At 45.5% G+C, this 25,893-nt stretch overlaps 1 protein-coding gene across 3 annotated transcripts in view; it reads left to right on the top strand.

Annotated features, from left to right (window-relative positions):
* Positions 1–25,893, top strand: part of CD2AP (CD2 associated protein) — a 44,526-nt gene that overhangs the window by 2,662 nt on the left and 15,971 nt on the right. The window contains exons 2-11 of one of the 3 annotated variants that reach the window (XM_081855562.1): positions 3,741–3,901; positions 11,372–11,525; positions 13,371–13,471; positions 16,243–16,363; positions 16,759–16,904; positions 18,590–18,698; positions 20,139–20,233; positions 22,432–22,536; positions 23,153–23,189; positions 24,491–24,553. In XM_081855562.1, the coding sequence (XP_081711688.1) occupies positions 3,741–3,901; positions 11,372–11,525; positions 13,371–13,471; positions 16,243–16,363; positions 16,759–16,904; positions 18,590–18,698; positions 20,139–20,233; positions 22,432–22,536; positions 23,153–23,189; positions 24,491–24,553 (1,092 nt within the window). Of the gene's footprint in view, positions 1–3,740; positions 3,906–11,371; positions 11,526–13,370; positions 13,472–16,242; positions 16,364–16,716; positions 16,905–18,589; positions 18,699–20,138; positions 20,234–22,431; positions 22,537–23,152; positions 23,190–24,490; positions 24,554–25,893 lie in introns of all 3 variants that reach the window. The other 2 variants (XM_081855561.1, XM_081855560.1) reach the window with 2 other exon arrangements.

The following is a 25,893-nucleotide window of genomic DNA, read 5'->3' as shown; positions in this document are numbered from 1 at the left end:
CCTGCCCACCTAGCAGTTCGAAAGCACCCCTAAGTGCAAGTAGATAAATAGGTACCGCTTTATAGCGGGAAGGTAAACGGCGTTTCCGTGTGCTGCGCTGGTGCTGGCTCGCCAGAGCAGCTTCGTCACGCTGGCCACGTGACCCGGAAGTGTCTCGGGACAGTGATGGCCCCCGGCCTCTTAAGTGAGATGGGCGCTGTCAGGGTTTCTGGGAGAAGTGAGGAGATGGCAGAGGAGACGGAAAGCGAGTGGGAGGAGGGAGAGAGAGACGAGGAAGAAGATGACGGAATTCGAAGGGAATCTATGAGCCTAAGCAGTGAGTCAGAGGATTCCCAAAAGGGAGCTAGCATGATCAGGCGAAAAGCAGGAGAAGAGAGAAGCTGTGAAAAGTCAGGGAAGGAGGGGAGAAAGCCCAGTGAAGCACAGACGCTGTCAGAGGGGTCTCAGCCGGAACGGAGTAAAGGGGGTGGAGTTGTCAGCCTCTCGGAGGGAGGAGGAACAGGAGAAAACAGAGAGAGGGGGTTGGAGCAAGGTGTTCAGCCGGAAAGGGTAGAGAGTGGAACAGGGGGCAGTATAGAGGACGAAGGAAAGGTCAAAAGCAACGTACGCGCGCCAAGTTCAAACATAGAGGCGCGCGGAAGTGGGGAAAGCTCAGAGGAGGAGCCCGGCCCCAAAGCCAGAAGGAGGGGGCAGGAGGCGGCAGAGGATTCAGCCTCAGGCGAATCCCGGAAAGAGAGAACCCAGGGGGGCAGAAAGACCCTGCGGAAAAGAAAGGAGAGGAAGAGGTGGTCTAGAGCCAGGCTATTAAGTTGGTGTGGAGGAGGGGAGGAGTCAGAGGGGGACTTCGGCGGTCTAACGTGACAGACGTACAGCCACAATGCTGAACTGTGAAAGAAGCAATTATCTTCAATAAACTTTTCCTGTAAGTAAACTACAACGGAGTAAGGTCTCTCGTGAGCTGGGACCCACCTGGGTGGCTGTGACAGGCGCGGAACCCCAGAGTCGGACACGACTGGCCCGTACGGGCAGGGGTACCTTTACCTTTACCTTTACCTTTATAATCATTTGGGCACAAAGTAAAGTTTAAAATGCAGTATGTGTGTATGTATGTGTTATACGTATACATATTGTGTAACATCTCTAAAGCTTTTCCACTAGTCTAAAGTGGTTGAATGTTACTTCGTAAGTTGGAGAGAGAAATAAGCAAGTAGCAGCCGGCGTGGGGGTGGGGGGCGTGTAGTGGTGGCAAAGCAGCTTGCCAAGTTCAGCTCATAAGTTTATTGTTCTAGGCAAAAGCCATGACAAACTTGTATTAGGCAATAATATTAATAAAATAATGCAGAACGTGATCCTTATTTCCCTTGTGCATAGAATGAAGTAAAAAATTTTGACCATTGTTAATAATTCATATTTTTATCTCCAAAAGTTACTGAAATGTAAATTGCTGTGCTTGAACTGTTTAGCCAGAAGCCTTTCTCCCCGTTTTATTCTTTTTTTAAAAAAACGGCCTGTTGCTGGGAAATGCTGGCATATGTAGAAAATGGTTGTGGTAGTGTGGGTGACGCTATATCAGTCTATTTATAGCCAGAGAGGAGGAAAAACAGCAGACACACAAAAATGGCTAAAATTAACTCTTGATTATTGACTTGCTTTTAACCTTCAGGTCTAAATCTGTGACTTTAAAAAAACAAGCAAACTAAAATAACAACAAAACCTGTCATCTGGATTTGCACCCTAATCCTATGTAAATAAAGATTACCATATATACTCGAGTATAAGCCAACCCGAATATAAGCCGAGGCACTTAATTTTAGCACAAAAAACTGGGAAAACTTATTGACTCGAGTACAAGCTGGTTCACCACACCACAGACCTGGTGGTGGCGGTGGCAGGAAGAACAAGCAGCCCGAAACGGCTCCTTTCGGGCCGCTCGTCCTACCACTGCCCACCTCACTCGAGTATAAGCCGAGGGGGACCTTTTCAGCATAAAAAATCTGCTGAAAAGGTTGGCTTATACTTGAGTATATATGGTACTTCCATGTGATTATGCACAGGATTGTCACCTAAATTCTTCATTGTGGCCTTTGTGTGGCCACATCAGAAGGAAGCAATATTTGGAAGGGAGCTACAAACCTCTGGGTACAAGAGGCCTCCTGCCCCATGAGAGTGTGCAAGACTCAAGGGGCAGGAATTACTATCTTCCCATTAAGTTCCCTTCTGGCCACCGCAAGAGCACTATTGTCAAGTTATTTCCTCATCCAGAGAGCTCATTCTCCCTTTTACTGCCCTGTCCTTTACCTCTTTTGCTTTCTCTTTTCTTTTGCTTGGTTCTTTTCTTTCTTGAGTGCACTTTATTCTATCTCTCCCCCCTTTTCTCTTTCTTTTTGCTGCTTTATTGGCCTGAGGGCCTACTGGAGGGCTAGCACCCTGCCTTGGGTGAACAGGAATGTTACTTATTCTCTCTCCCTCCGGAGCATGTTGGATTCCTATTCCCATTGTCCAGTGTTTACTAAGCAGTCCTGCATCGGTGGTGTGTGTGGGGTTTGTTTTTTTTGGGGGGGGGATTGTTAGCCGTTAATCAGTTGATATGTGATTTATTTTGTTTTGTATTGACTTGCCTGCCAGTGCTAAAAAAACCTCTGGTCTGCTTATTTGGGTGTCTGTTTTCCCAGGTTAGGAAGACTGAAGCTTTGATAAGAGCAATTGCTTCAGTCTGGGAGCTTCTGTAGGAACTGGGGCTCTCAGTTGGGTTCTGATCCAAGCAAGCGTTACTCTGTGCTTTCCCGTACTCCTGAGGAGCCCCATGCACAGCTGGTGGACACTTCGCCAGCGGCTTTGAAGTTCTTGCCTGGCTCTTAGTCTCCTCTTCTCCTCATCAGATAGACATATCTGATGGCTCCTTGGAATGAAGACTGTGGCCATGGTGGATATTTGCTGGAGGGTCCAGCTCCTCATCTGAGGAAACCTTGGGTCTGCACAGGGTTCAGCGCTAACACTGGGTGCCAGGGTGGCTTCCTCAGGTGGCAGTAGCTTTGATGGGCCGTGGAGCCTAAAAGGGATAGAGATTGGAAGGGCAAAGGCAGGTTCAGGAATGGTGTGGGCTGGAAATCAAACCCTTGCATGGACAGATGTAGGCAAAGCCACACACTTCGCAATCTTGAATATCAACTTAGTTACCGTCTCATTTGAGCTGCTTTCTTGTAACTTACAGCCTTGGTATGTTGCTCTTCTTTGGTTTTGTGAATGTTATGAGTATTAAAACAGTTTGTAAAAACACACACAAGTAGGGCTTGTACTTCCATGTGCCTGAATTACATACAGTACGTTTCCGAGCAACAATTCAAAGTGTTGGTGCTGACCTTTAAAGCCCTAAACGGCCTCAGTCCAGAATATCTGAAGGAGCGTCTCCACCCCCATCGTTCAGCCCAGACACTGAGGTCCAGTTCTGAGGGCTGCGAGAAGTGAGGTTACAAGGAACCAGGCAGAGGGCCTTCTCGGTAGTGGTGCCCGCCCTGTGGAACGCCCTCCCACCAGATGTCAAGGAAATAAACAACTATCTGGCTTTTAGAAGACATCTGAAGGCAGCCCTGTTTAGGGAAGTTTTTTAATGTTTGAAGTTTTATTCTGTTTAATATTCTGTTGGGAGCTGCCCAGCCTGGCTGGGGAACCCCAGCCTGATGGGTGGGCTATAAATAAATTATTATTATTATTATTATTGACTCTTCTCTTCTCCCTCCTAGTTGAGTATGTTGTGGAGTATGACTATGATGCAGTGCATGATGACGAGCTAACTATTCGAGTTGGAGAAATCATAAGGAATGTGGCAAAACTAGAAGAAGAAGGATGGCTTCAAGGAGAGCTCAGTGGGCGAAGAGGCATGTTTCCTGACAACTTTGTTAAGGCAAGTTCATCGCAATTCTTTGCTATAACAGTTGTGCAACTTCAAACATTAAATCATACCTGTACTACTTGACATTAAGCTTGGAGATCAGAACTATTTCAATAATGATACAGCTGAAATTCTAGAGTGGTGTGCGAAAACCTTTGTAGGAAGAAAGACCTTGATTAGTTCTAGAAATTGGCTGGGAATATTCTGAAGAGTTGTAAATTTAAGGCTGTGATTTGTTTTCTTTCGTATTGCAGCTTACTATTCGACTTTCCCTATTTATATTTTATGGCATTTTCTTCTTAAGGTTGCAACTTGCAAAAGCTCTGAATTGGAACCCATTCTATTCTTTAATGCCAGTTGTATTCCTCTCTGCAACTGACATAACAAATGTGCAAGGAAGAAGTTACTAGGTTCTTGCATATTGCATCACAGTGGGCCAAACTTGACATTACGGGTGACTGATGAAAATTGTATCCTTGCATCTAGTTACTCCCTTCTCAGCCTTTATGTCTGATTTAGCTTGTACCAATATAATGACTTCAAGATGGTGTACTTGATGCAGTTGGATGGAAAATGGATAGTGTACAGAGTCATTTATGTTTGGTACCTCACTAGTGGCTTTTGGTCCAGAAATGGGTTTGGGTCTTGTCTCCCTCACTGCTCCATTTGAATGGGTCTTCTCTCTGCACAGAAGCTTGTACAGAGTGGTTTTGGAGCTAAAGTTCAAAGACTTTATAAAAAATGAATATCTGTGGCCAAGATATTTCTCAATCAATGCAGAGATTCTTCTGCACTGTATAGAAGTTTTCATCCTTCTTGAATATTTACCTGCTTTGTTGTTTGCAACCACCATCTGACATTCTGCAATTTGGATTGTATGAGTTACTTGTTATTTTGCTTAACATAATGACTCCTTGAAATCTCATAATATAATATAAATTTAAAAGGAGAAACAGCTGGTGGTGAAATGGGATGGAGAAGATTCTGATCCCCTGGATATCATGACTTGAGTGTGGTGAAAAGAGCTGTTAAACCAAATTGGAGAATTGGATCTGGACAGGTGGCCAGATCCTGATCTCTTCTACCCCTTGTGGGTCAGATGAGCAGGTGGGCAGCCAGTCACTTGACATGGCCATGATGTCAGATGATGGGACCTTTTGGCGGGTCCTGACAATTGCTGGGACTTCAAAGCACCATGCAAAGAGCCTTGCTGGGTGCTTTGAAGCACCACCTGCCAGCTGATTGTTAGTGCTTCAGAGAGCTGAGCAGGGCTCTTTGCAAGGAGCAAGAGGCTTGCAAAGGGCCCTGCTCCATAATAGGCAAGCCCCTTCAAGGATTGCACAGCTGATGTCAACTAGCTCCCTTTTACTGCCAGTCAGCTGATGGGCAGTAAGAGCAAGCCTCTTTTACCCAAGCACAAACAGGAGCTCAATTTAAGGTTCCTGATCCTACACTAGTATGATGGGGGAAGTGGTATAGTTTGGGGAAACAAAACTGGAAGCTAGATTGGGACTGCTGGTGGGGCCTCATCAGGCCCATGGGCTGATGTTTCTCCATCCCTAAGCTAAAGGATTCAAAATAAGGGAACAAAGCCAAACTTCCACATTTTCAGGATGTATGTAGAATATTTTTCATCAGGGCTGAAGGGCACAATTTCTCAGCAGCAGGATGACATGCTTGATGTCCTATTCTGAGTAATGAAATGCTGTTGATGTTGTTGCACTGAAACAAATTGCCTGCCAAGTATTAGGAATGTAATGGATTCAGAAGGGGAATGGACTTCAGAATACCCTCAACAATTCTACAGTACAGATACCTTTAACCTACACTTCAAAAAATCGTGCTTTCACATTTGGTACTACTGTATTTTAAAACTTGAATTTCTAGAGCTGTTGTTGGCCTGTCAGAATGAGAGTGTAAGTTACCTCAGCTGCCAGGTGTAAAGGTAAAGGGACCCCTGACCATTAGGTCCAGTTGTGATTGACTCTGGGGCTGCGGTGCTCATCTCGCTTTATTGGCCGAGGGAGCCGGCGTTTGTCTGCAGACAGCTGACTAACCTGACTAAGCCACTTCTGGCGAACCAGAGCAGCACACGGAAACGCCGTTTCCCGCTGGAGCGGTACCGATTTATCTACTTGCACTTTGACGTGCTTTCAAACTGCTAGGTTGGCAGGAGCTGGGACCGAGCAACGGGCGCTCACCCCGTCACGGGGATTCGAACCGCCAACCTTCTGATTGGTGATGTTAAATAATGAACTTAGCAGCAGTGGGCTTTCTTTGTTCTCCCAAAAGCTTCGTTTAGCTCAGGGGTGAGGAACCTTCAGCTCGCATGCGCCTTGTGCCCCTTCAGGCTTCTCCACGTTTGTCCGCTGAGGCCATTTCAGGCAAGCCACACCTACCTGCCCTACACCTGGCATCATACAGGTGAGGATGGGGCTTGCCCCAAACCTGCTTTGTGCGGCTCCCAAAGTGCCTGGCAACCAGCTGTTTGTCAGGAGCCTTTGAAGCGCTGCACAAAGCTGGGACCCAGTTTCAAGGGGCATCTCTCTTGCACCAGCTGATTGTGCGCCTGAGCCCAGTGCCAAGCAGCCTCACTCCCCCTTTGCACTGACTGAAGGGAGAGTGATCCTGCTTAGCACTGGATCCCCACTTTGGCAGTGCTTCAACTCAGCAGGGTCACTTTCCCTTAGCATCAGCAGATGGGCAGTGTTCGAAATTCCCAGGAAGCCTTTTGATGTGCTGAGGAGGGACCCTTTCCATTGTGGTATGATTTGCATAAGGAAACAAGCTGTGAATGTGGTTACCGTAAATGGATTGCTTCTCTCTTGGTGAAACCTCCCCTTCAAATCGAGAACTTTGCAGGTAGCAACTGAAGACCGTCTTTCAGGGTGAGACACCTTGTGGCTGGCAAGTTTTACTTGTAAGGCTTTCATGAGCTGGTTGATTATTGAAGGGGCTTCTCATGGTGATCTTGCTTTTCAAGCGTGCAAGGGCCTCTTTTCTTGCATTTTCCTTCATTTCTTCTCATAATTATATTTTTGTTGGCTTGCCAGGAAGAATAATGTTTTCCCCCTTTATTTGAATTCTGCTGCATCATTTTGTTTTTTAGGCATGCTGGCTGAGCATGGGGGTGGGGAGAGCAGACTGGAAATTACGACAAAAAGAGGGTTTTTGCGGGGTGGGGGGGATGCCCTACCTGTGCATTCTGAAGTTTGATTTTGTGTATCTGATGGCGTATTTGGTATGGAGAGAAGAGTGTAAGTGGAATAAATATTCTTATACCTTGAAATAGATAACAAAATCATTCTGGGTTTTGGTCCTGCCCACTTGTGACCGTGAGTGAGATTTACTGAATGTATGTTGTCTGCTTTTTGAACTCAAGTCTGCAGCACAAGATCTAGCCCTTCCTGGAGATGCTGGGGGTGTAACCTTCTGCACTCAAAGCAGCTGCTCTGCCACAAAGCTACAGTTTGCAAAGGAAGAGCATTTCAGAGAGGCTAAAGCGTACCCTATAAAACTGACTCTGACCATTAGAACATCAATCCAGTTCTAACTGGGTGTTAGAAACAAGCCAGCTTGAAGCCCTAGCATGTTCCCCTCCCCTCCCCCACCCCAGCATTTCATTTCCAGATTGAAACTGACTAGTCCCCCTGCCCCTGCCCCACCAGCATTTTCACATTACCATTATTGCCCTGCTTCCTCCTGCAGCAAGAAGGTGGGTGCCTCTTCACATAAGCAGGAGTTTCACCTTGGAATTTCCTGAGTGCCACACGCTGTACACATCGTTTTATCGTGAGTACTTCTGGAGAAAGCAGCTTTTGGACTGCTGGGAGTTCAGCCCTGTAAAACTGCCACTTTCTACTCACAAGGTGAACATCTGAAGAGCAGTACCTATTCTGATTTCTCAATCACTGCCAAGATTATGTACAGCATACATACATCATTTTAGGTATTCTAAACCATGCTCAAAGAGGCTTACAACATAAAAAATTACAAACACAACAAAAGTCACCATTAAAATAAAGCGTCAAAAAGTACACAGCCAAACTGAACCATTTCCACACAAATCATAATCAGATCTAAAATACAGATACAGTGGTGCCCCGCAAGACGAATGCCTCGCAAGACGGAAAACCCGCTAGACGAAAGGGTTTTCCGTTTTGGAGGCGCTTCGCAAAACGAATTTCCCTATGGGCTTGCTTCGCAAGAAGAAAGCCCATAGGGAAATCTCCGGGGACCTCTTTTAAATGCTAGCGGTGGGGAGCAAAGCCTTTTCCCCCCCTCCGGCCTTCAGAAGAGGTCCAGGAAGGCCGGCGGGGGCCGAAAGGCTTTGCTCCCCACCGCCAGCATTTTAAAAGCAGTCCGGGATAGCAGGGAAGCGCTTCCCGCTATCCCGGATGGCTTTTGAAGGCAGGCAGGGGGGAGCAAAGACTTTTGCCCCCCGCCCGCCTTCAGAAGAGGTCCAGGACCTCTTCTGAAGGCGGGCGGGGGGCAAAAGTCTTTGCTCCCCCCTGCCTGCTTTCCGGGAGAGCGGAGAAACGCTTTCTCCGCTTTCCCGGACGGCTTTTGAAGGCAGGCAGCGGGGGGGGGAGCAAAGACTTTCGCCCCCCACCGGCCTTCAGAAGAGGTCCTGGACCTCTTCTGAAGGCGGGCGGGGGGCAAAAGTCTTTGCTCCCCCCCCCCCCCGCCGCCTGCCTTCCCGGGAGAGCGGAGAAATGCAGCGCTGCGTTTCTCCGCTCTCCCGGGAAGGCAGGCAGGGGGGACAAAGACTTTCGCCCCCCACCGGCCTTCAGAAGAGGTCCAGGACCTCTTCTGAAGGCCGGTGGGGGGCGAAAGTCTTTGTCCCCCCTGCCTGCCTTCCGGGGGCTTTTAAATCGCCCCGGGACAGCGGAAAATTCCTCCGCTGCCCCGGGGCGATTTTAAAATGCTGGCGATTTTTAAAATGCCCCGGGGCGATTTTTAAAATGAATTTTCTGCTGTCCCAGGGTTTTTAAAATGCTGGTGGGCAAAGACTTCTCTGCTGGTGGGCAAAGAAGTCTCCGCTGTCTGGGGTGATCTTAAAATGCTGGCGGGCGGCAGCGCTGCTGCCCGCGAAGCCTTCGCTGCCGCCCACCAGCATTTTAAAAACCCCGGGACAGCGGAAAATTCCTCCGCTGTCTGGGGTGATCTTAAAATGCTGGCGGGCGGCAGCGCTGCTGCCCGCGAAGCCTTCGCTGCCGCCCACCAGCATTTTAAAAACCCCGGGACAGCGGAAAATTCCTCCGCTGTCTGGGGTGATCTTAAAATGCTGGCGGGCGGCAGCGCTGCTGCCCGCCAGCATTTTAAAATCGCCCCGGGGCAGCGGAGGAATTTTCCGCTGTCCCGGGGCGATTTAAAAGCCCCCGGGAAGGCAGGCAGGGGGGACAAAGACTTTCGCCCCCCACCGGCCTTCAGAAGAGGTCCAGGACCTCTTCTGAAGGCGGGCGGGGGGCAAAAGTCTTTGTCCCCCCTGCCTGCCTTCCCGGGAGAGCGGAGAAACGCAGCGCTGCGTTTCTCCGCTCTCCCGGGAAGGCAGGCGGGGGGGGGGAGCAAAGACTTTCGCCCCCCACCGGCCTTCAGAAGAGGTCGGGGGACAGACTGTCCCCGGACCTGGTCTGAAGGCGGTTTCCATAGGAACACATTAATTGATTTTTAATGCATTCCTATGGGAAACCGTGCTTCGCAAGACGAAAAATTCGCAAGACGAAAAGACTTGCGGAACGAATTAATTTTGTCTTGCGAGGCACCACTGTACAAAAAAATAACTGCAAAACAGCAACAATCCCCCCCCCCAAAACACTTCTAACCCAAGACCCAGTGCAAGATTACTGGCCTGTACTCCTTCCACTATCAGGCAGCAACACAGAGTATGTTTCTGTCTGCATAACGTCATTCTTTGTAAACTACGGATTATATTCCTATTTCTGCCCCCCCCCCATTCCAGCAACATCCCTGTGGTCCCTCAGGTAATCCAGAAGCTACTGTAGGCCTGGAAGACCCAGTCCAGCCTCCAGAGCAGATTTTGGGGGCTGTGAGCGAATGGAGACCTTTTTGGCTCACACAGGAACAGCATTGGATTCAACTTGCAACCTTTATCTTTCCAGTAAATAGGTCATGAACACCCCACCATTTGTTCTTTCTGCTAGTACTCTTAAAAATATTTATTTTGACTTTGTGAAGCAGTTTATCAGGTAAATGAATCTTTTGCATAAATATTTCTGATATTAATATTGCAGACTGAACTGTTACTTTGATTATCTGTTCAAGGCACTTAGGCAAATGAAAGAGCTTTTTATTTATTTAATTTAAAACTTCTTAATTTTTAATTGTTTGTGCTCATGAGCTGTGATTGGAGCTCCAGTTCACTGCTGGAGAAAAGGTTGGTGATTTCCTTGTGCAGCAGCAGCTGCTGCTACAAACATCGTATGAACCAGGAAGCTTGCTAGTTGATACTTGAACTTTGGCCAGAGCAAGAACTTGGCTTGAAACTTGGTTCAAAATACACAATACGCACAGACATACCTGGGTGTGTTCAAGCAAATATGTCTTTAGAACCAGTAAGTTCATTTTTCCCTTGTTTAAAGCAGTGATATAGTATGAGAATCACAACCTTTTGTGAGTAGTGGGTTGAACCTGGTTAAACTGTTATTGTACTCTGATTTTTTAAAAACAATTAAGCTGAATGTTTAATTTCATGACCTAGTCTGATGTAATGTCTGTAAATTATGTGAAGTTTCCTAGGTTTACATAACTGCCTAGTTTAGTTCAATTTTATAATGCTTGGATTCAGATGCTGCTTTTAATTTTTTGGCAAGTTGTTAATAATTTTTTTCGTGAACTCATGAAGATGCAGCTCTTCTGAATTTACATATTGGGGAGTGGAGCTCCTGACAGTGTTCCTGCTTTGTTCAGGAAGCTTGCACTGGGTTTTTTGGTATAATTTTGCTTTGGTGCTGTCTTCTAAAGTGAAAATACAAATAGACTCTGGTTGTTGGTTATTTCCTTAACTCTTGCGCCAAATGTGACAGTTGCTGTAAGGAAAAACTTTACTTCTCTACTTTTATCGTCAGTGCAGAAGTTCTAAATGTGGTTTTGCCTTTGTCAGTCCTTTAAAGTGTTTTCAAATCAAATCTCTCCTATATTTGTTATGGCAAAGCAAATCTTAGATAACTCTGAGTTTATATAGAGGTTTAAATAAATGGTTTGGACCAGGAATGACCCTTTTCTGGTACATTATGAGGAATGGTTGAAGGAGGCGGGTATGTTGGCCTGGAAAAGAGGAGGCTGAGAGGAGATATGAGAGACATCTTCAGATATCTACAGGGCTGTTCCATGGAGGAGGGAGCAAGCTGTCTGAGGCTTCCCTTCCTTCAGTGCAGGGCTATAGCTTGTTATGAATATTTTAGGCTCCTGTAGTCAATCTCTCTTCTCACCCCACTGCCCCCCTGTTCTTATCTTTACTAGGAAGTTAAGAAAGAGACGGACTCTCAGAATGATGATTTGCCAGTCAAGAAGGAAAGGCATGGAAATGTTGCCAACCTTGTTCAGCGCATGAGCACTTACGGGCTTCCAGCAGGAGGATTCCTGCCCACTTCCCAGTCTAAAAGCTTCAAGAGGAGTATGCAATCATTTCCTTGATAGCTAGATAAATCTCTTGTTAAGTGGTGATATCATCGGGGTACTCTCAGATCATGTGCAAATAGGTCTTGCAGGTTGTTTTCCTAAATTATTTCAGAAAAAATAATAATGCAAGGATATCTGTTTAATATATGATAACATTGTCACTCCATTGGCAGGTATTATACTGCCCTCTCAAACCATTATAATTCAAATACTGTCATACTTTTCTTATTCACATGTTGACATGTTGAAGAAGTTGAAATCTGATCACAAATTCTAACAGCCATGCCCCACTGCTGTTAGAATGTACAGTTGCTACAGGAAAATCCTTTTGTACGTGCTGGTAGTTAGATAATCATTAACAGGATCCTGGTAAATGGGCTCCTAGCCTGATACAGCAGTCTCTTCTTACATTCTAGACTTGAGTCATTTTCCATCTGCTTGGCAGCAACCAGCAAGGGTATCTGCATTTTCCATCATGTTTTCTATTGAACCGTTAGCAGAACTCTTCCATGCCACTCCTTCTGCTCTTAAGTGTGTGTGGTGCCGTGAGAATAGTCCTTAAGAGATCTTCAGCAAGTTTCCCAAATGTCTCTACAAATATCCCTTCAAATATCTGCATTTGGCCTGTATTAGTGCTGATATCAGGGGGTATTTCTCGACCTGGTTCTGAAATGCCTTCCTCCAGAGCCTCAATAGGTATGCCTCATGACTAGAGGATAATGATGATGCACAAATATGGCTCACTGAATGAATGCATCTTCAAATGACATACAACTTTGCAATAAGAGGGTAGAAAATTTCCCCTTTGGCAGTATGTTTGTGCAAATCCTTAGAGGGATCCCAAACAAACATGTTTGTAGGCACACTTTTAGAAGATCATGAACTTGTTTCATTCCATTTTCAACAGATACATGGATTATGCTCTACATTGTGGAGCCTTGTAACCAGATACTATGTGCTGCAAGTATCTGCCTGTTCATGTGGATTTGCTCAATTTCTATTGAAACTGCTGTCTGCTAACTCATCTTTAATGATTTTAAGGACACCCATTTCTGAAAATATTTATGTGTTTCGCTAATAAACCAACACATAACACTTCCTGTATTTGCACTTGAATAGCTGCAGTTCGGAACCATTGTTTACACGCAGCTTCAGCAAGTGCAATGATAAGTATAGTTTCTTTTACAGATCTGTTTAATTTTGGTTCCAAATGCAAGTCAGGACACAATTGATTGAATGAGTTCTGTGTTCCTTTCATTGTTAAATGCCCCATCAATTTCAAGATGTCTCCTAGCCACCATCTTGAATTGAGAGTCCCTTGCAATTCTCAACAGTTTTTCATGTTTAGAAATGAGTAACGAAACTAAAATGAACACCTGTGCTACGTTTCAGCATTTACAAATGAATTTCAAACTGATCCACACAAAAATTGCTTGTTCTAGGCAACCAGAAAGAAGGCATATATATAGGATAATTTCCAGAGGGTGTCGCTACAAGGAAGAGTTTACAAGCACCTGCTTCCTGCTTTTAACTAACTGGTTTATCATTGCATGCAAAAAGAACAATTCATCCTTTGGGGACATAATGACAAATCACCGTTAGTTTAGGACAGGAACCATAAGGCTTGCTGTTGCTTGTTCACTTAACATTCGGCCATGGTGTACATATAGACCACAAAGCCTGTGCTATAAACAATATGTTAGGCTTTAAGCTGCCATGAGAGTCCTTGATCATTCTATAAGAATGCATATCTTAATGACTTAATTCCAAAATGTAACATATAAAATTGTTTTTAAAGGTAAACTTCACTTTGAGTTAATTTGTTTCTCACTTTCAACAGAATCGAAAAAGCGGCAATGTAAAGTTCTTTTTGAGTATGTTCCTCAGAATGAAGATGAGTTGGAGCTCAAGCTTGGAGATATTATAGACGTTAATGAAGAGGTAAGCCATTTTACAGAATTATGGGGGATAAAATGAAAGTTGTTTCTCACAGAAAGAAATAACTGAACTATCCACATAAACATTGGGAAATTAACCAAATGGGATAGTCAGAATGAAGATGTCGACAGTTGAAGATAACCTAGAAATAGATACTTAGAAATTAGAGGATTAGAGTATTTTGGAAGTATGTAGTATACATAGTGAAATAATGAGGAAGCTAGATTTGATAAGAGGAGGATGTGAAGCTGCCTATTTTATAAAACAAATAGACTTGACTGAGAAGGTGGTAAGGGGGTTCTGTCTGAAATGCATTTCGGGATATAAAACGTCATGGGAAAATAATGGAAATAACTTGCTTAGTGTTCAATCGTGACAGATTCCAAGTACTTGGCAAAATGCAGGAAGCACTTGTAATCTGTTTAAAATCACCAGATTGGATAATTCCATTTCTACATCCTCGGGAAGATAAATTGGAACCCTGCAAAAAACCTCAGGCTTATCTATTTTATTTATTTAAGACATTTATATACTGCTTGATTATTCATATTTCTAAGCAGTTTGCATAAAAACAATTTACAGAAAATCACACACACAAACTTACCATGAAAATGAACACTAGCTTAAACTTCCTGCTGTAACAATACAACCTTAGTTGTGTGCCTGAAGTTCAGCAAGGAGGGTCCTTGTTTAATCTTAGTAGAGAGGGAGAGGCACAGGCTTGGGGCCTCTACATGGAATATACAGTAGCTTCTAGTAGCTCCAGGGGCATCCTCCCCCCCCATGCAAACAAGAGCCCCTGCTCCAGTTCAAGGCCCATTCAGAGTAGGATAAACACCCTGCGAGGGCCATAGCCTGGAGACAGGGCCTAGGGAGAGCCTCCAGGCCCAGAGAGAGCAGCCTGGAGGACCACGTCTGGTCGTGGGCCTGAAATTCCCCAGCACCTGGCTGTTTGCTTCCCCCATACAAGTTGTGGCAAGGTATTGCTGGAACGATTCTGGTGTAACATGAACGGAGGGACAGGGGACGGGTTTGGTGTGTGTTAGTTACAGTATCCAGCTTGGAAAGGAATCATAGAATCATAGAGTTGGAAGAGACCACAAGGGCCACCGAGTCCAACCCCCTGCCAAGCAGGAAACACCATCAGAGCACTCCTGACATATGGTTGTCAAGCCTCTGCTTAAAGACCTCCAAAGAAGGAGACTCCACCACACTCCTTGGCAGCAAATTCCACTGTCAAACAGCTCTTACTGTCAGGAAGTTCTTCCTCATGTTTCCTAAGTTCTTCCTAAAGGGTGAAAGTGGAGACTCCTTCCCGCCAGAACAAAGCAGTTCCTGCTCCCCTTGCTAGCCACTCCTTGGCTTCAGGCCTTATCTCACTTCTAAGTACTTTGAGGTAGGAGTTGCCAGTGCGGTGCCCACCAGCTGTGGTTGAACTCCAGTTCCCATCATTCCGGATACCTGGGCCATACTGGCTGGGGCTGATGCAACCTGGAATCCAACACTTGACGGCACCATGTTGGTGAGCAAGAGACACTCTAGTCTATCACTTTAAAAAGCTTACAAAACTTCAGCCTTAGCTTTTGGAACTGCCTTTACAGGTGAGTTGATCATGATGACCCATCTGAGCAGTTTTATACATCTCTGTCTCCGTGTTCTGATTTCAACTTGGCCACCACAAAATTAGCTTCTTTGTCTCAGAGGAAGTTCATTTCTGTCCCCCGCTCCCTTAGACCAACCACTGCCCCCTAATTAGAATGTAACTGTGATGCGCCTGATTATTTACTATCTGACTTAAAATGTAGAACAGGACATTTGTTACTTACTTACCATGAGGATTCCTTCTGGTTAGGTGCATGGATGTATCCAAGATTATATTCTGCTCTCAGGCGCTGGCACAAAACAACTTGAAATGGGCCTTTGATGCTACTCTTTAGCACAGGGGTCAGTACTTTTTTAGGAGGTCCCTCAGACCTTGTGGTGGAGGAGGGCTTCTCTCTCTCCTCCAGCCCCTCCCCTCCTCCTGCTTTCCTATTTCCTCCGCTGCTCTGCCTGCGCTTTGGCGACAGTGGCGGCGCCTCTCCTTTTCGGGCCAGCTTTCGCTGGCGTGGGGCCAGAAGGCGCTCCAAGCTCCAGCCAAAGCCCCGCAATGCCTGTCACGATGCCCGCAGCGTGGACATGGCCGGGGGGTTGGTGGTGAGTCTGAGCCGCGCCTCAGCGCGAGGGTGGCAGGCTTCAGATTGGCTGGCACCAATCAAAACCCAGCTCCCCCGACACCCGGGAAAAAAATGCCCCAAAAATGGTGCAGCCTGAACGATCACGCTGATCCAAGCAGCGATTCCAGGACCATCTGCGGGCCAAATCCAGAGGGCTGTTGGGCCGGATCTGGCCCATGGGCTTAGTTTGCTGACCCCTGCTTTAGCCCATTCATGAGGGCTGCATGTGGTTTGCCCTGTTAAGGCTCTTTCTCTTTTTCTCTCCTCTCTGCATTCTGTCTCAAGCTTGGTCGTGGGGCAGAACTGATGGCAGAATCTGCAGTGGAGAAAGCTAGACTACTTTATTTGCTGCCTTCCTAAGCAAGTGCAGGATATTAAGCCATTGTTGAATACCAAGGCAGGAGAAACCCTCGCTGTCAGCAACCTGTGTTCTGTTTGATCCCCCAGTGCTAATATTGGATACATATTATCCAGTATTGAATTCCTGACGGTCTTCTTTAATTGGCATATTACAAAAGCTGTGAGTTAATTTTCCCTTTGTGATCATCCTTTCTACAGGTGGAAGAAGGCTGGTGGAGCGGAACACTAAATGGCAAATTAGGACTATTTCCTTCTAATTTTGTAAAAGAGTTGGAGGTCATAGATGACGGGGAAACCCATGAAGACCTGAATGATGCAGGTAGCGTGTCTTGTGTTTGCAGACAGTTATATGGTAGGAGAAGAGAGCAGCAGCTCCAATCTTCACTCGTGCAAAATGGGTCAGTGATAAAAACAGTATTTTAATAGACTAAAGGAAAAAGGTCTGCTATTTTCTGAGGAAATATGTAACAATTTCTGCATGATTTTTTTGCTGTTGTAATGTATGAAGGTGTCAACCGTCAACTGTCATTCTGTTTTAGTTCAAAAATTTAAACCAAGTTAAAACAAAAAGTAAAACTTGAAACAAGTCCTAGAAGCAGGCTTTCACATAGGTATTAAGACATTTTCCTCCTTAACATTGCTTGTTAACTATTTCCACACATTTCCACACAGAGCCTGTTTTTCCTGACCCGCTCTCACCTGTAACCTTACCAGGGAATATTATTGAGTCTGGGCCTGTGCTGATAGCACAGCCAAAGAAAATCCGAGGAGTTGGGTTTGGAGATATTTTTAAAGAAGGTTCTGTGAAGCTTAAGACAAGATCACCCAGTAATGATTCAGAAGAGAAGAAGCAAGATAAGGTATTTTATTTTCCATGTGTAATTTGTGATGGCATCTTTTCCAAAACAGCAACATTAGTTACTACTCAGCATCTTAAGCGTCTATTAGCATTGTAACTTATTTGCTGAAGATTTTTATTCTATTGAAGAGTTGCTGCTTCACAGACAACCTTCTGCAACAGTTACTGTTGGCGGCTTTTATGTAGAGCAGTGGCAGGCACAGAATTGTTAAATTGCACAGTATCCCACTTTTTGCATTGGGAGAGGAACATCCTTAGTTTCTAGTCTTTGATCGTTACAGGGAGAAGTTTGAAAATGTGACAGTTTAAAAAAATCTGAAGTTGGGATGCCAATCAACTAGTCACGGCCAAATGTTCTCAGATATTACATGAAATGAAAAATGCCCTTCTGTAGGTGGCAGAGCAGCCTCCCGTTTGAATGGCGCTGTTGTGTCCACTGATAGTCAAGGTAAGAGTCAGGGTAGGGAGTCGCGTCTGTGGTCCTCTAAGTGTGCCTGTTGAAACACGTTTGGATAAAATCAGTTCCTGCTGTAGCTGTACTTTTCTCAAGGCAGTTTTGGGTGGGCACTTGCCACATTAGAAGCTGTTGTTTCTCTTCTATACACGTATCACAATAGGCAGATTCACCTCGGGAAGTATATTGGTCAGTAACCTGCCAGGCTTACTTTTGAAAGAGAAAGTGCAGTCTTTCCATATGCCCAGAATTCCTTGGTAGTAAAGCAGTTTTTGTATGTATGATTTCTGATGTGGTAAGTGTAGGTGCAAAGCTGCCTTGAGAAGACCCCCTCACATAGTTGAGGTTTGCTCTCTCTCCCCTGTGGGTGTTTCATCATCCCATTCTGGTAGTATAGAGGTTGCTCCTGCTCTGCTATTTGACAGTGAATGGAGAGCTGTCTGTTCTGCATGATTCTCTATATGCGACGCTTACCTTGGTTCTGGTGCTGCCGCCTGTCATTCGCCAATGCTGCTGTTCCCTCTGGGAATGCTGAAGCCTCATCATAGACCTTGGCAGCTCTTAAGGATAGAGAGTGCACCATTAGAACACAGACCAAGCTGGAGGAAGCACATTCGTGTGCTCCATTTGGAGAGGATTAATTCTTAAACTAGCAGCCATAGAAATATAAATGCAAATCCAGATAGCTTGGCACAGAAAGCAGGTACAAATTGTGTAAATGTCTGCATATTACCTTTAAGGAACACTGCTTTGATTCCTGTACAGTGGTACCTTGAGTTACAAACGCCTCAGGTTACAAACGCTTCAGATTACAAACTACACTAACCTGGAAGAGTTACCTCGAGTAGAGAACTTAGCCTCAGGATGAGAACAAAAATCATGTGCCAGTGGCACAGCGGCAGCAATAGGCCCCATTAGCGAAAGCACGTCTCTAGTTAAGAACAGTTTCAGGTTAAGAACGGACCTCCAGAACAAATTAAGTAGGTAACTAGAGGTACCACTGTAGTAGCATTTTAGTAGGCAGGTGACTGTTTCCAAGTCAGAAACATTGCTACTGTTCCTAAACTTAAGTAATAATTTTCCAAACAAGAATAAAATTCTTACCATATGTATTACATTATAATGCTAGTTCTACACCTTGTTGATCATGTGGGCAGGAGCTTTAATTGCAGATTCAAGTATATTTGGCTCTTGCCTAGGGACCGTTTTTAACCTTCACATTTCTTGTGTAGCCATTATTTACTCATCCATCTGGACCAAAAGTAACCCAATTTCCTGGTGCAACGAAAACAGAAATTGCAACTGAGGTAGCAAAAACAGAAACAGAAAGCAAACAGAAAGGTATTGTTTTATATTTTCATATTGTTTTGTGATCTTCATGTTAAATCTTTAAAATAGAAGCCATTATTGAAAGGTTTGCTGTTAAGGCTGTGCAAGCCAGTGTTTTTCTCAAACGCTTCCACGAATTCCTCATTTGATGGATGAATAGGAATAGCTCCCTGTCCGGCTGTTAGTCTACCTCTCTGTCCCTTTACTACCAGCATGATAATGTAGCCCCTCCAACCCCAGGCTCTGCGGGAGGCTTTCTCCTAGCCTGCCACACTTGATCGCGGGAGGCTTCTCTCGGCTTATAGTTTAGCATTCTGCCTCTTCCGTCACCCCTTCCCTCAAGACGCTGCTTTCCTGCTGCCATATTAATCCCCCATCTGTCAGCCACCCACTGCTATTTTTCTAGAAAAAGAGGTGTTGGGACTCCCTTGTTCTCTTAGAATGACAATGGTGCCCACCTGAGAGGTGCCGGAACTGAGTTCCAGTGAGTTCCCACTGAAAAAAAGCCCTACAGCTGCCCACCTTCTTGGGCCCCATACGCCATGGTCTCCATACCAATTTGGCAGGGGTGGAGTAAAGCTTATGGGTGACAGAAAAATACCCCCACACAAACACAACATTTCTGCTTTATGAGGGTTTCAAGGACAGAGAATATTGCAAGACAATGTATGCAAGCAAATGGTAGGTACCATATTTTTTGCTCTATAAGACTCACTTTTTCCCTCCTAAAAAGTAAGGGGAAATGTGTGTGCGTCTTATGGAGCGAATGCAGGCTGCGCAGCTATCCCAGAAGCCAGAACAGCAAGAGGGATCACTGCTTTCGCTGCGCAGCGATCCCTCTTGCTGTTCTGGCTTCTGGGGTTCAGAATAATTTTTTTCTTGTTTTCCTCCTCCAAAAACTAGGTGCGTCTTGTGGTCTGGTGCGTCTTATAGAGCGAAAAATACGGTGTATAAAATCCACATGTTGCATCTTTGTATATCCTCCTTGTTCTCTTTCTTATCCTTTTATCTCACTTCCTCTATCCTTCTCTTTCTCTTTATGACTCAGAATTTGAAGCCACAGCTGACTATATTTTACTTGCTGCTCTTCTGCTACCAGTGGACTCCCCCCCCCCGCCGCCGCCGCCCCCGCCGCCAACTCCAGCTCACCAATCCTTGCTCCCTCCCACTGCTATTTGCCCATCTAACTAGTCTTGTGGGCACATCCCTGATGTTCTGAGGAACCACCAACACATTGTTGCCAGCTAAATGTTAAGCAGTGGTCTTGTTCTGGGCAATTACATATTGGATTTTAAAAGTACATTTGTGTTCAATTACTGTAAATTCAGCATATTTTACTAGCTATTTTGTTGCCATCCATCTCCCCAATGTCCTACTGGTGAGCTTTAAACACTGGCATTCATGCAACAGGAGTGCGCTGGGCACGCATAATATTTATACTTCTTTTTTCAGCTAAGGAATATTGCAAGACCTCATTTGCCTATGAAGGTACTAATGAGGATGAACTTAGTTTTAAAGAAGGTGATATTATTCAAATAATAAGCAAGGTAAGACATTCATCCATGTTCCTTTTCTGTTAGTTCTAGGCATGCCAAAGTGAAGTTTCAAAGGTTTTTGGATGTTGTCCAGTAAAATTAAGTTTTGAATGCTTAAACTAACAAACTAACAAATAAGTATATTCAGTATTGGACTATTCTTGGTTCATATGTTTTATAAGAGACGCGGGTGGCGCTGCGGGTAAAACCTCAGCACCTAGGACTTGCCGATCGCATGGTCGGCGGTTCGAATCCCCGCGGCGGGGTGCGCTCCCATCGTTCGGTCCCAGCGCCTGCCAACCTAGCAGTTTGAAAGCACCCCCGGGTGCAAGTAGATAAATAGGGACCGCTTACTAGAGGGAAGGTAAACGGCGTTCCGTGTGCTGCGCTGGCTCGCCAGATGCAGCTTGTCACGCTGGCCACGTGACCCGGAAGTGTATGCGGACAGCGCTGGCTCCCGGCCTTTAGAGTGAGATGAGCGCACAACCCTAGAGTCTGGCAAGACTGGCCCGTACGGGCAGGGGTACCTTTACCTTTACCTTTACCTTTACCTTTACCTTTACCTTTATGATTAAGATTTCTGTACATCTGAATTGGAGCCTCCCTATATAATTAACCTTTATAATATATATTTTTTGATTGCTTGGACATACAGCTTGTGGTGGTGATGATGATGATCATTCATTAATTGATCTATTAGACTTGTTTGCCATGATATGCATATGTAAGCATTCACATAAATGCTTGTAAGCATATGCATAAATATGCACTCATATGACAACTTGTGCATCAGTTACTGAAGCCCCAGTTTCTTTAAAGGAAGTGATAATTGCTCGTGGAGAAATGTAGTCTGGACCCAGAGGATGTCAACAATCCTATGCCAGTGACTAACATTCCCTTCCTGAGTAAGTGACTGGCCACCTCCAGTCACTCCTGGATGAGACTTTTTTTCTAGAATCATTTCAGTTGAGTTTTAGTATAGGTTTGGAACAGAAACTGCCTTGGACGCCCTGTGGGATGGCCTCTTCCAAGAGAGGGATGGGGAGTAAGACCCTGTAGATTCTCTTGAACCTCTCAGTGACTTTCAGTACCATTAGCCATGGTATCCTTCTGGAGGTTTGGAGTAGGAGGCACTGCTTAGCTGTGGTTCCACTTCTGCTTGTATGGCTAATTGCAGAAGGTGGTGCTGTTGGAACGTTGATCGAGCCCTTGGCCTTTATGTTATGGGGCCCTGGGGGATCTGGTTCTCCCCCCGCCCCTCATGCTGCTTAACCCTCTGGGAGAGGTCATCTGGGGATTTGGTCTGAGGTGTCACCACTATGTGGATGACACCCAGCTTTATCTCTCTTTTTCATCAGATGCAGGTGAGGTGGTAGATGACCTGAATCGGTGCTTGGGTGCCGTAAAGGACTGAATGAGGGTGAACAAACTGAGATTCAATCCAAAAGAGATGGAGGTACTATTGGTGGGTGGGTCATCCACCCAGGTGAATGGTATTCAGCCCATTCTGGATGGGCTTGCACTCCCCCTGAAGAATTAGGTCCACTGTCTAGAGGTGCTTATTGATCCAGCATTGTTGTTAGAGGCTCAAGTGGCCTCTCGTAGATAGAGATCTTTTTATCAGCTTTTCTCGCTAATATACCAGCTGCAACCACAGCCAGATGGAAATAGCTTGGGCGCTATGATCACATTTCCTTTAGAGTGTGGGACTGCCTTCAAGAATGGTCTGGAAGCTGTTGTTGGTCCAGAATAGGACCACAAGGTTTTTAACAGACAGGGTGGTTGAGCCTGTTTTGCCGGCCTATTTCTGGGCCCAACTTAAAGTACTGTTGTTTACGCTTTAATGGCTTGGGACCAGGTTACCTGGGAGATTGCCTTCTCCTCCGTATATGCTTGCCTGAACCTCTAGATCCTCTAGAACCTCAGAGTCCCTGCTTTGTATGTTTCAGCCAAATGAGGTTGAGGCAGGTACACAGCGGACTTGGCAGTGAAAGGCCGGCTGTGGGTGCTAGGCTTTCTTAGTCGCTCAGGCTTTTTAAACAGCTGCTGTTTTAAAGAAACAAAATCTGGGCTCTCATTGTGTAAGTTGCATTTATTTTGAAAACTGAGCAGTAAATTATATTTTCCTCCAAACTATGTGTTTTCTGGAAAAAAATACATATTCTACAACTTTTAAAATTGTTTTTACAAAGAACTGTTTGTTGTTCTAGGATACTGGAGAGGCTGGGTGGTGGAAAGGCGAGCTTGGTGGAAAAGAAGGAGTTTTTCCAGACAACTTCGCAGTTCAGATTTATGAATCAGATAAAGATTTTCCTGTAAGTTCTCACTATCATTTTATAGAAATCATGTACCCCTACTTCAAGGCAGAAATAGAACAAATACTGAACATATTTAGCTCATTAGTCATTTTTACTCTTTAGGCCTCATTATTACCGTATTTTTCGCCCTATAGGACGTACTTTTTACCCTCCAAAAATGAAGGGGAAATGTGTGTGCGTCCTATGGGGCGAGTGCAGGCTTTCGCTGAAGCCTGGAGAGCGAGAGGGGTCAGGCTTCCCCTGCCCCAGCCCCGCGCCGGGGGGGGGGATTTCTTTATTCCCCCCCCCAAAAAAACCAAGATGCTCCCTATGGGGCGAAAAATACTGTAATTTCTTTTAAAATTACTTTTTAGTCATAGCACTTAAGTTACAGAAATATATGCAACTCTTGAAAATTTTACAATACCTGTGGCATTTTACAGACTAGTAATGGCACAGTTTGTCCCTGGGTACATCCAGTAAACCAGAGGTGTCCTTAATCCAAGTGCAGCTAACCTACAGCAAAGAAAATGGACTTGCTGGATACACCTGGGGACCATTGGCTAAGTCAGCATATAGCATTCAGCATTATAATTGACCTTCAGTGGTGATTGATATAATGTCCCCTTTGCAGAAGCCAAAGAAGCCACCACCTCCTGCAAAAGGTCCAGGTATGCAAACCAAGATTTTATCTCTTTAACTTTTGACTAAAAGAAGAAGAATTGATTTGGGGCTGGCTGGTATACTGTTCTATTGGAGATACACAAGTTTGTTTTTAAAGCCCTGCCTTTTAGTTTAAAATAGTGCTCAAGGTGGTCCAACATTAGAATATACCGTATTTTTCGCCCCATAGGACGCACTTTTTCCCCTCCAAAAATGAAGGGGAAATGTGTGTGCGTCCTATGGGGCGAATGCAGGTTTTCGCTGAAGCCTGGAGAGTGAGAGGCATCGGTGCGCACCAACCCCTCTCGCTCTCCAGGCTTCAGGAAGCTATCCGCAAGCCTTGCAAGCCCGGCGGGAGTTCCTGCCAGGCTCACAAGGTTTGCGGGCAGCAACCTGCAGCCCCGGCGAGTGTCCGCAAGCCTTGCGCGCCCGGCGGGACCTCCCGCCGGGCGCGCAAGGCTTGGGGCGGCAGCCTGCCGCCCGAGGCATGCAGAGCCCTCCGGAGGGCTCCCTGTGCTTCGGGCGAGTGTCCGCAAGCCTTGCGCGCCCGGAGGGAGGTCCCGCTGGGTGCGCGAGGCTTGGGGCGGCAGCTTGCCGCCCGAAGCACACGGATCCCTCTAGAGGGCTCCCCGTGCTTCGGGCGAGTGTCCGCAAGCCTTGCGCACCCGGCTGGACCTCCCGTCGGGCGCGCGAGGCTTGGGGCGGCAGCCTGCAGCCCGAAGCACGCAGAGCCCTCCAGAGGGTGCCCCATGCTTCGGGCAGGTGTGCGCAAGGCTTGGGGCGGCAGCCACGGCTGGGGGGGGGGGGAAATAATTTTTTTATTATTCATTCCCCCCCCCCCAAAAAAAACGAGGTGCGTCCTATGGGCCGGTGCGCCCTATAGGACGAAAAATACGGTACTTAAACACAGTTGACCAGTATTAAAGATCATAGGGGAAATCTTGCTATGGCTGAGATTGTATGAGTTCTTAACTCGCAATGTGTACATAAGCATAAACACCAGTGTGTTGCATGAGTTGCTTTCGTGTGATACCTTGAATGTTATGTATCCAACATTTTCCTACTGTTCCCTTTGTAGCAATGCATATAATAGCATAAAGGGTTTTCCATGACCATGTCATGGAATTATTTCAATTTTTTTTTTTACAAGGACTGTAAACACATTTTGAAATACTTGTACTTTCTTGTGTTGCCTGCCATTTTTGTATAAATTTAAAACTATAAGGATTCTGATTCTCCCTTCCTCCCTCCCCCTCCCCAAAAAAGAGAAAAACATAGTTCCTAAGTTAATTATTGGCTTTGCATTCAGGTTTAAAGCCAGAGTTTCTGATGGCAGAGAAGAAGTTTCCTCTTCCTAAGAATGAAGAAAAAGGTAAAGGCCAGTTTGATCCCTGATCACATCAAGACAATAAATGACTGACACAGTAGTTTATAAAAAAATAAAAATTTAAATGGTCTCTGAACCTGCCATGCCTGACAATTTCTCTGTAGCTGACTACTACTCTACACTCCCCAAGAAACCTTCCCTCTTCATCCACAGGGCTCTCTGACAGGGAAACCTTCGCTGCATCTTTGCCAATTCTTAACATTTGGTGCTTCCACCGCCTGCATGGGCTTCCCCCTCACTAGGGCCTCGTAAAACATGCCATTCTGTCTTTATGCTCTGTCACTCCTCTGTCAACCATCTCAAGGGCCTGCCAACTGCAGAAGCAACACCGGGACAAGTTTGCTCTGCTGGTTTATCCAGTTCAGAGCTAGGAAGACCAGTAATCCAGTGTAGTTTATTTTCCTCTTCTGGCACATGCTCACTGTTTCTCTCACCCCCCCACCCCCTTTTAATGCTTCTCTTGAATAAAGTTCTTAATTGAATTCTGGGCTATCTATCAGTCAAAGGAGATGCAATCAAGTAGGATTTTAATTTATAGCATGCCAAGTTTATTTTATATTGAGACTTTGTACTACAGAGGTCTGAGAATTTTATGGAATTACTTTACACTACTCTATTTAAACATTTATAGTCTGCCACTCTGTTAAAAAATGCTCACAGTGGTGTACAATTAAAGGTTAATTACTAAAACTGGAATAAGCCAATTCTAAAACCAGCCATAAGAGAAGATGTGAGCCTTTAGGGCAACAGTGGGGAGTCTGCAGGTCTAGTAAGCCCTGCCATGTGTTTTGGGCAAACCGCCCCCACGTGTCAATCATCTAACATTAGAATAGGGCAGAGAGAGAGAGAGCGCGGGGGGGGGGGCGAGATAGATGCCTCTTTTTTGTGGTGATACAGTTGGTATTTGCCATACCAACCTTAGCTCCATTGGACTGTAGCTCCCAGAAGGTGGGGCAAGTTCTGTTTCAGACCCCAGACTTAGCCTGGCAACTGTGGGATTACAGTATTAGCTACAAGGGCATGCAGTAGTCTTTATTGTTTGATGCTCGTACAATTTTTAAATGTTTTTCCTTATTTTATTTTTCATCATGGTGTGGTGTTCTACTGCTTTGTTTGTTACGCTGGGCTCCTTTGGGAGGAAGGGCAGGATAGTAATTCAGGGCTCCGCATATGTCAAGACTGACAAATGGTGGACTTATGAAAACACAGTATCAAAGCATTATGTGAACAAACACTTAAGAACCTTCAGCTGGCATGTTCCCCCTTCACACAGGCTCTGTACTTCAAATGTATTTTTTGGTGGCAATATATTGTCTGATGTTCAT

This window comes from Podarcis erhardii, assembly GCF_964252035.2.
Source record: "Podarcis erhardii genome assembly, chromosome: 3".
NCBI classification, from domain to species: domain Eukaryota; kingdom Metazoa; phylum Chordata; class Lepidosauria; order Squamata; family Lacertidae; genus Podarcis; species Podarcis erhardii.
The sequence above is the reverse complement of the archived record's forward strand: the minus strand, read 5'-3'. Positions and strand labels throughout refer to the sequence as shown.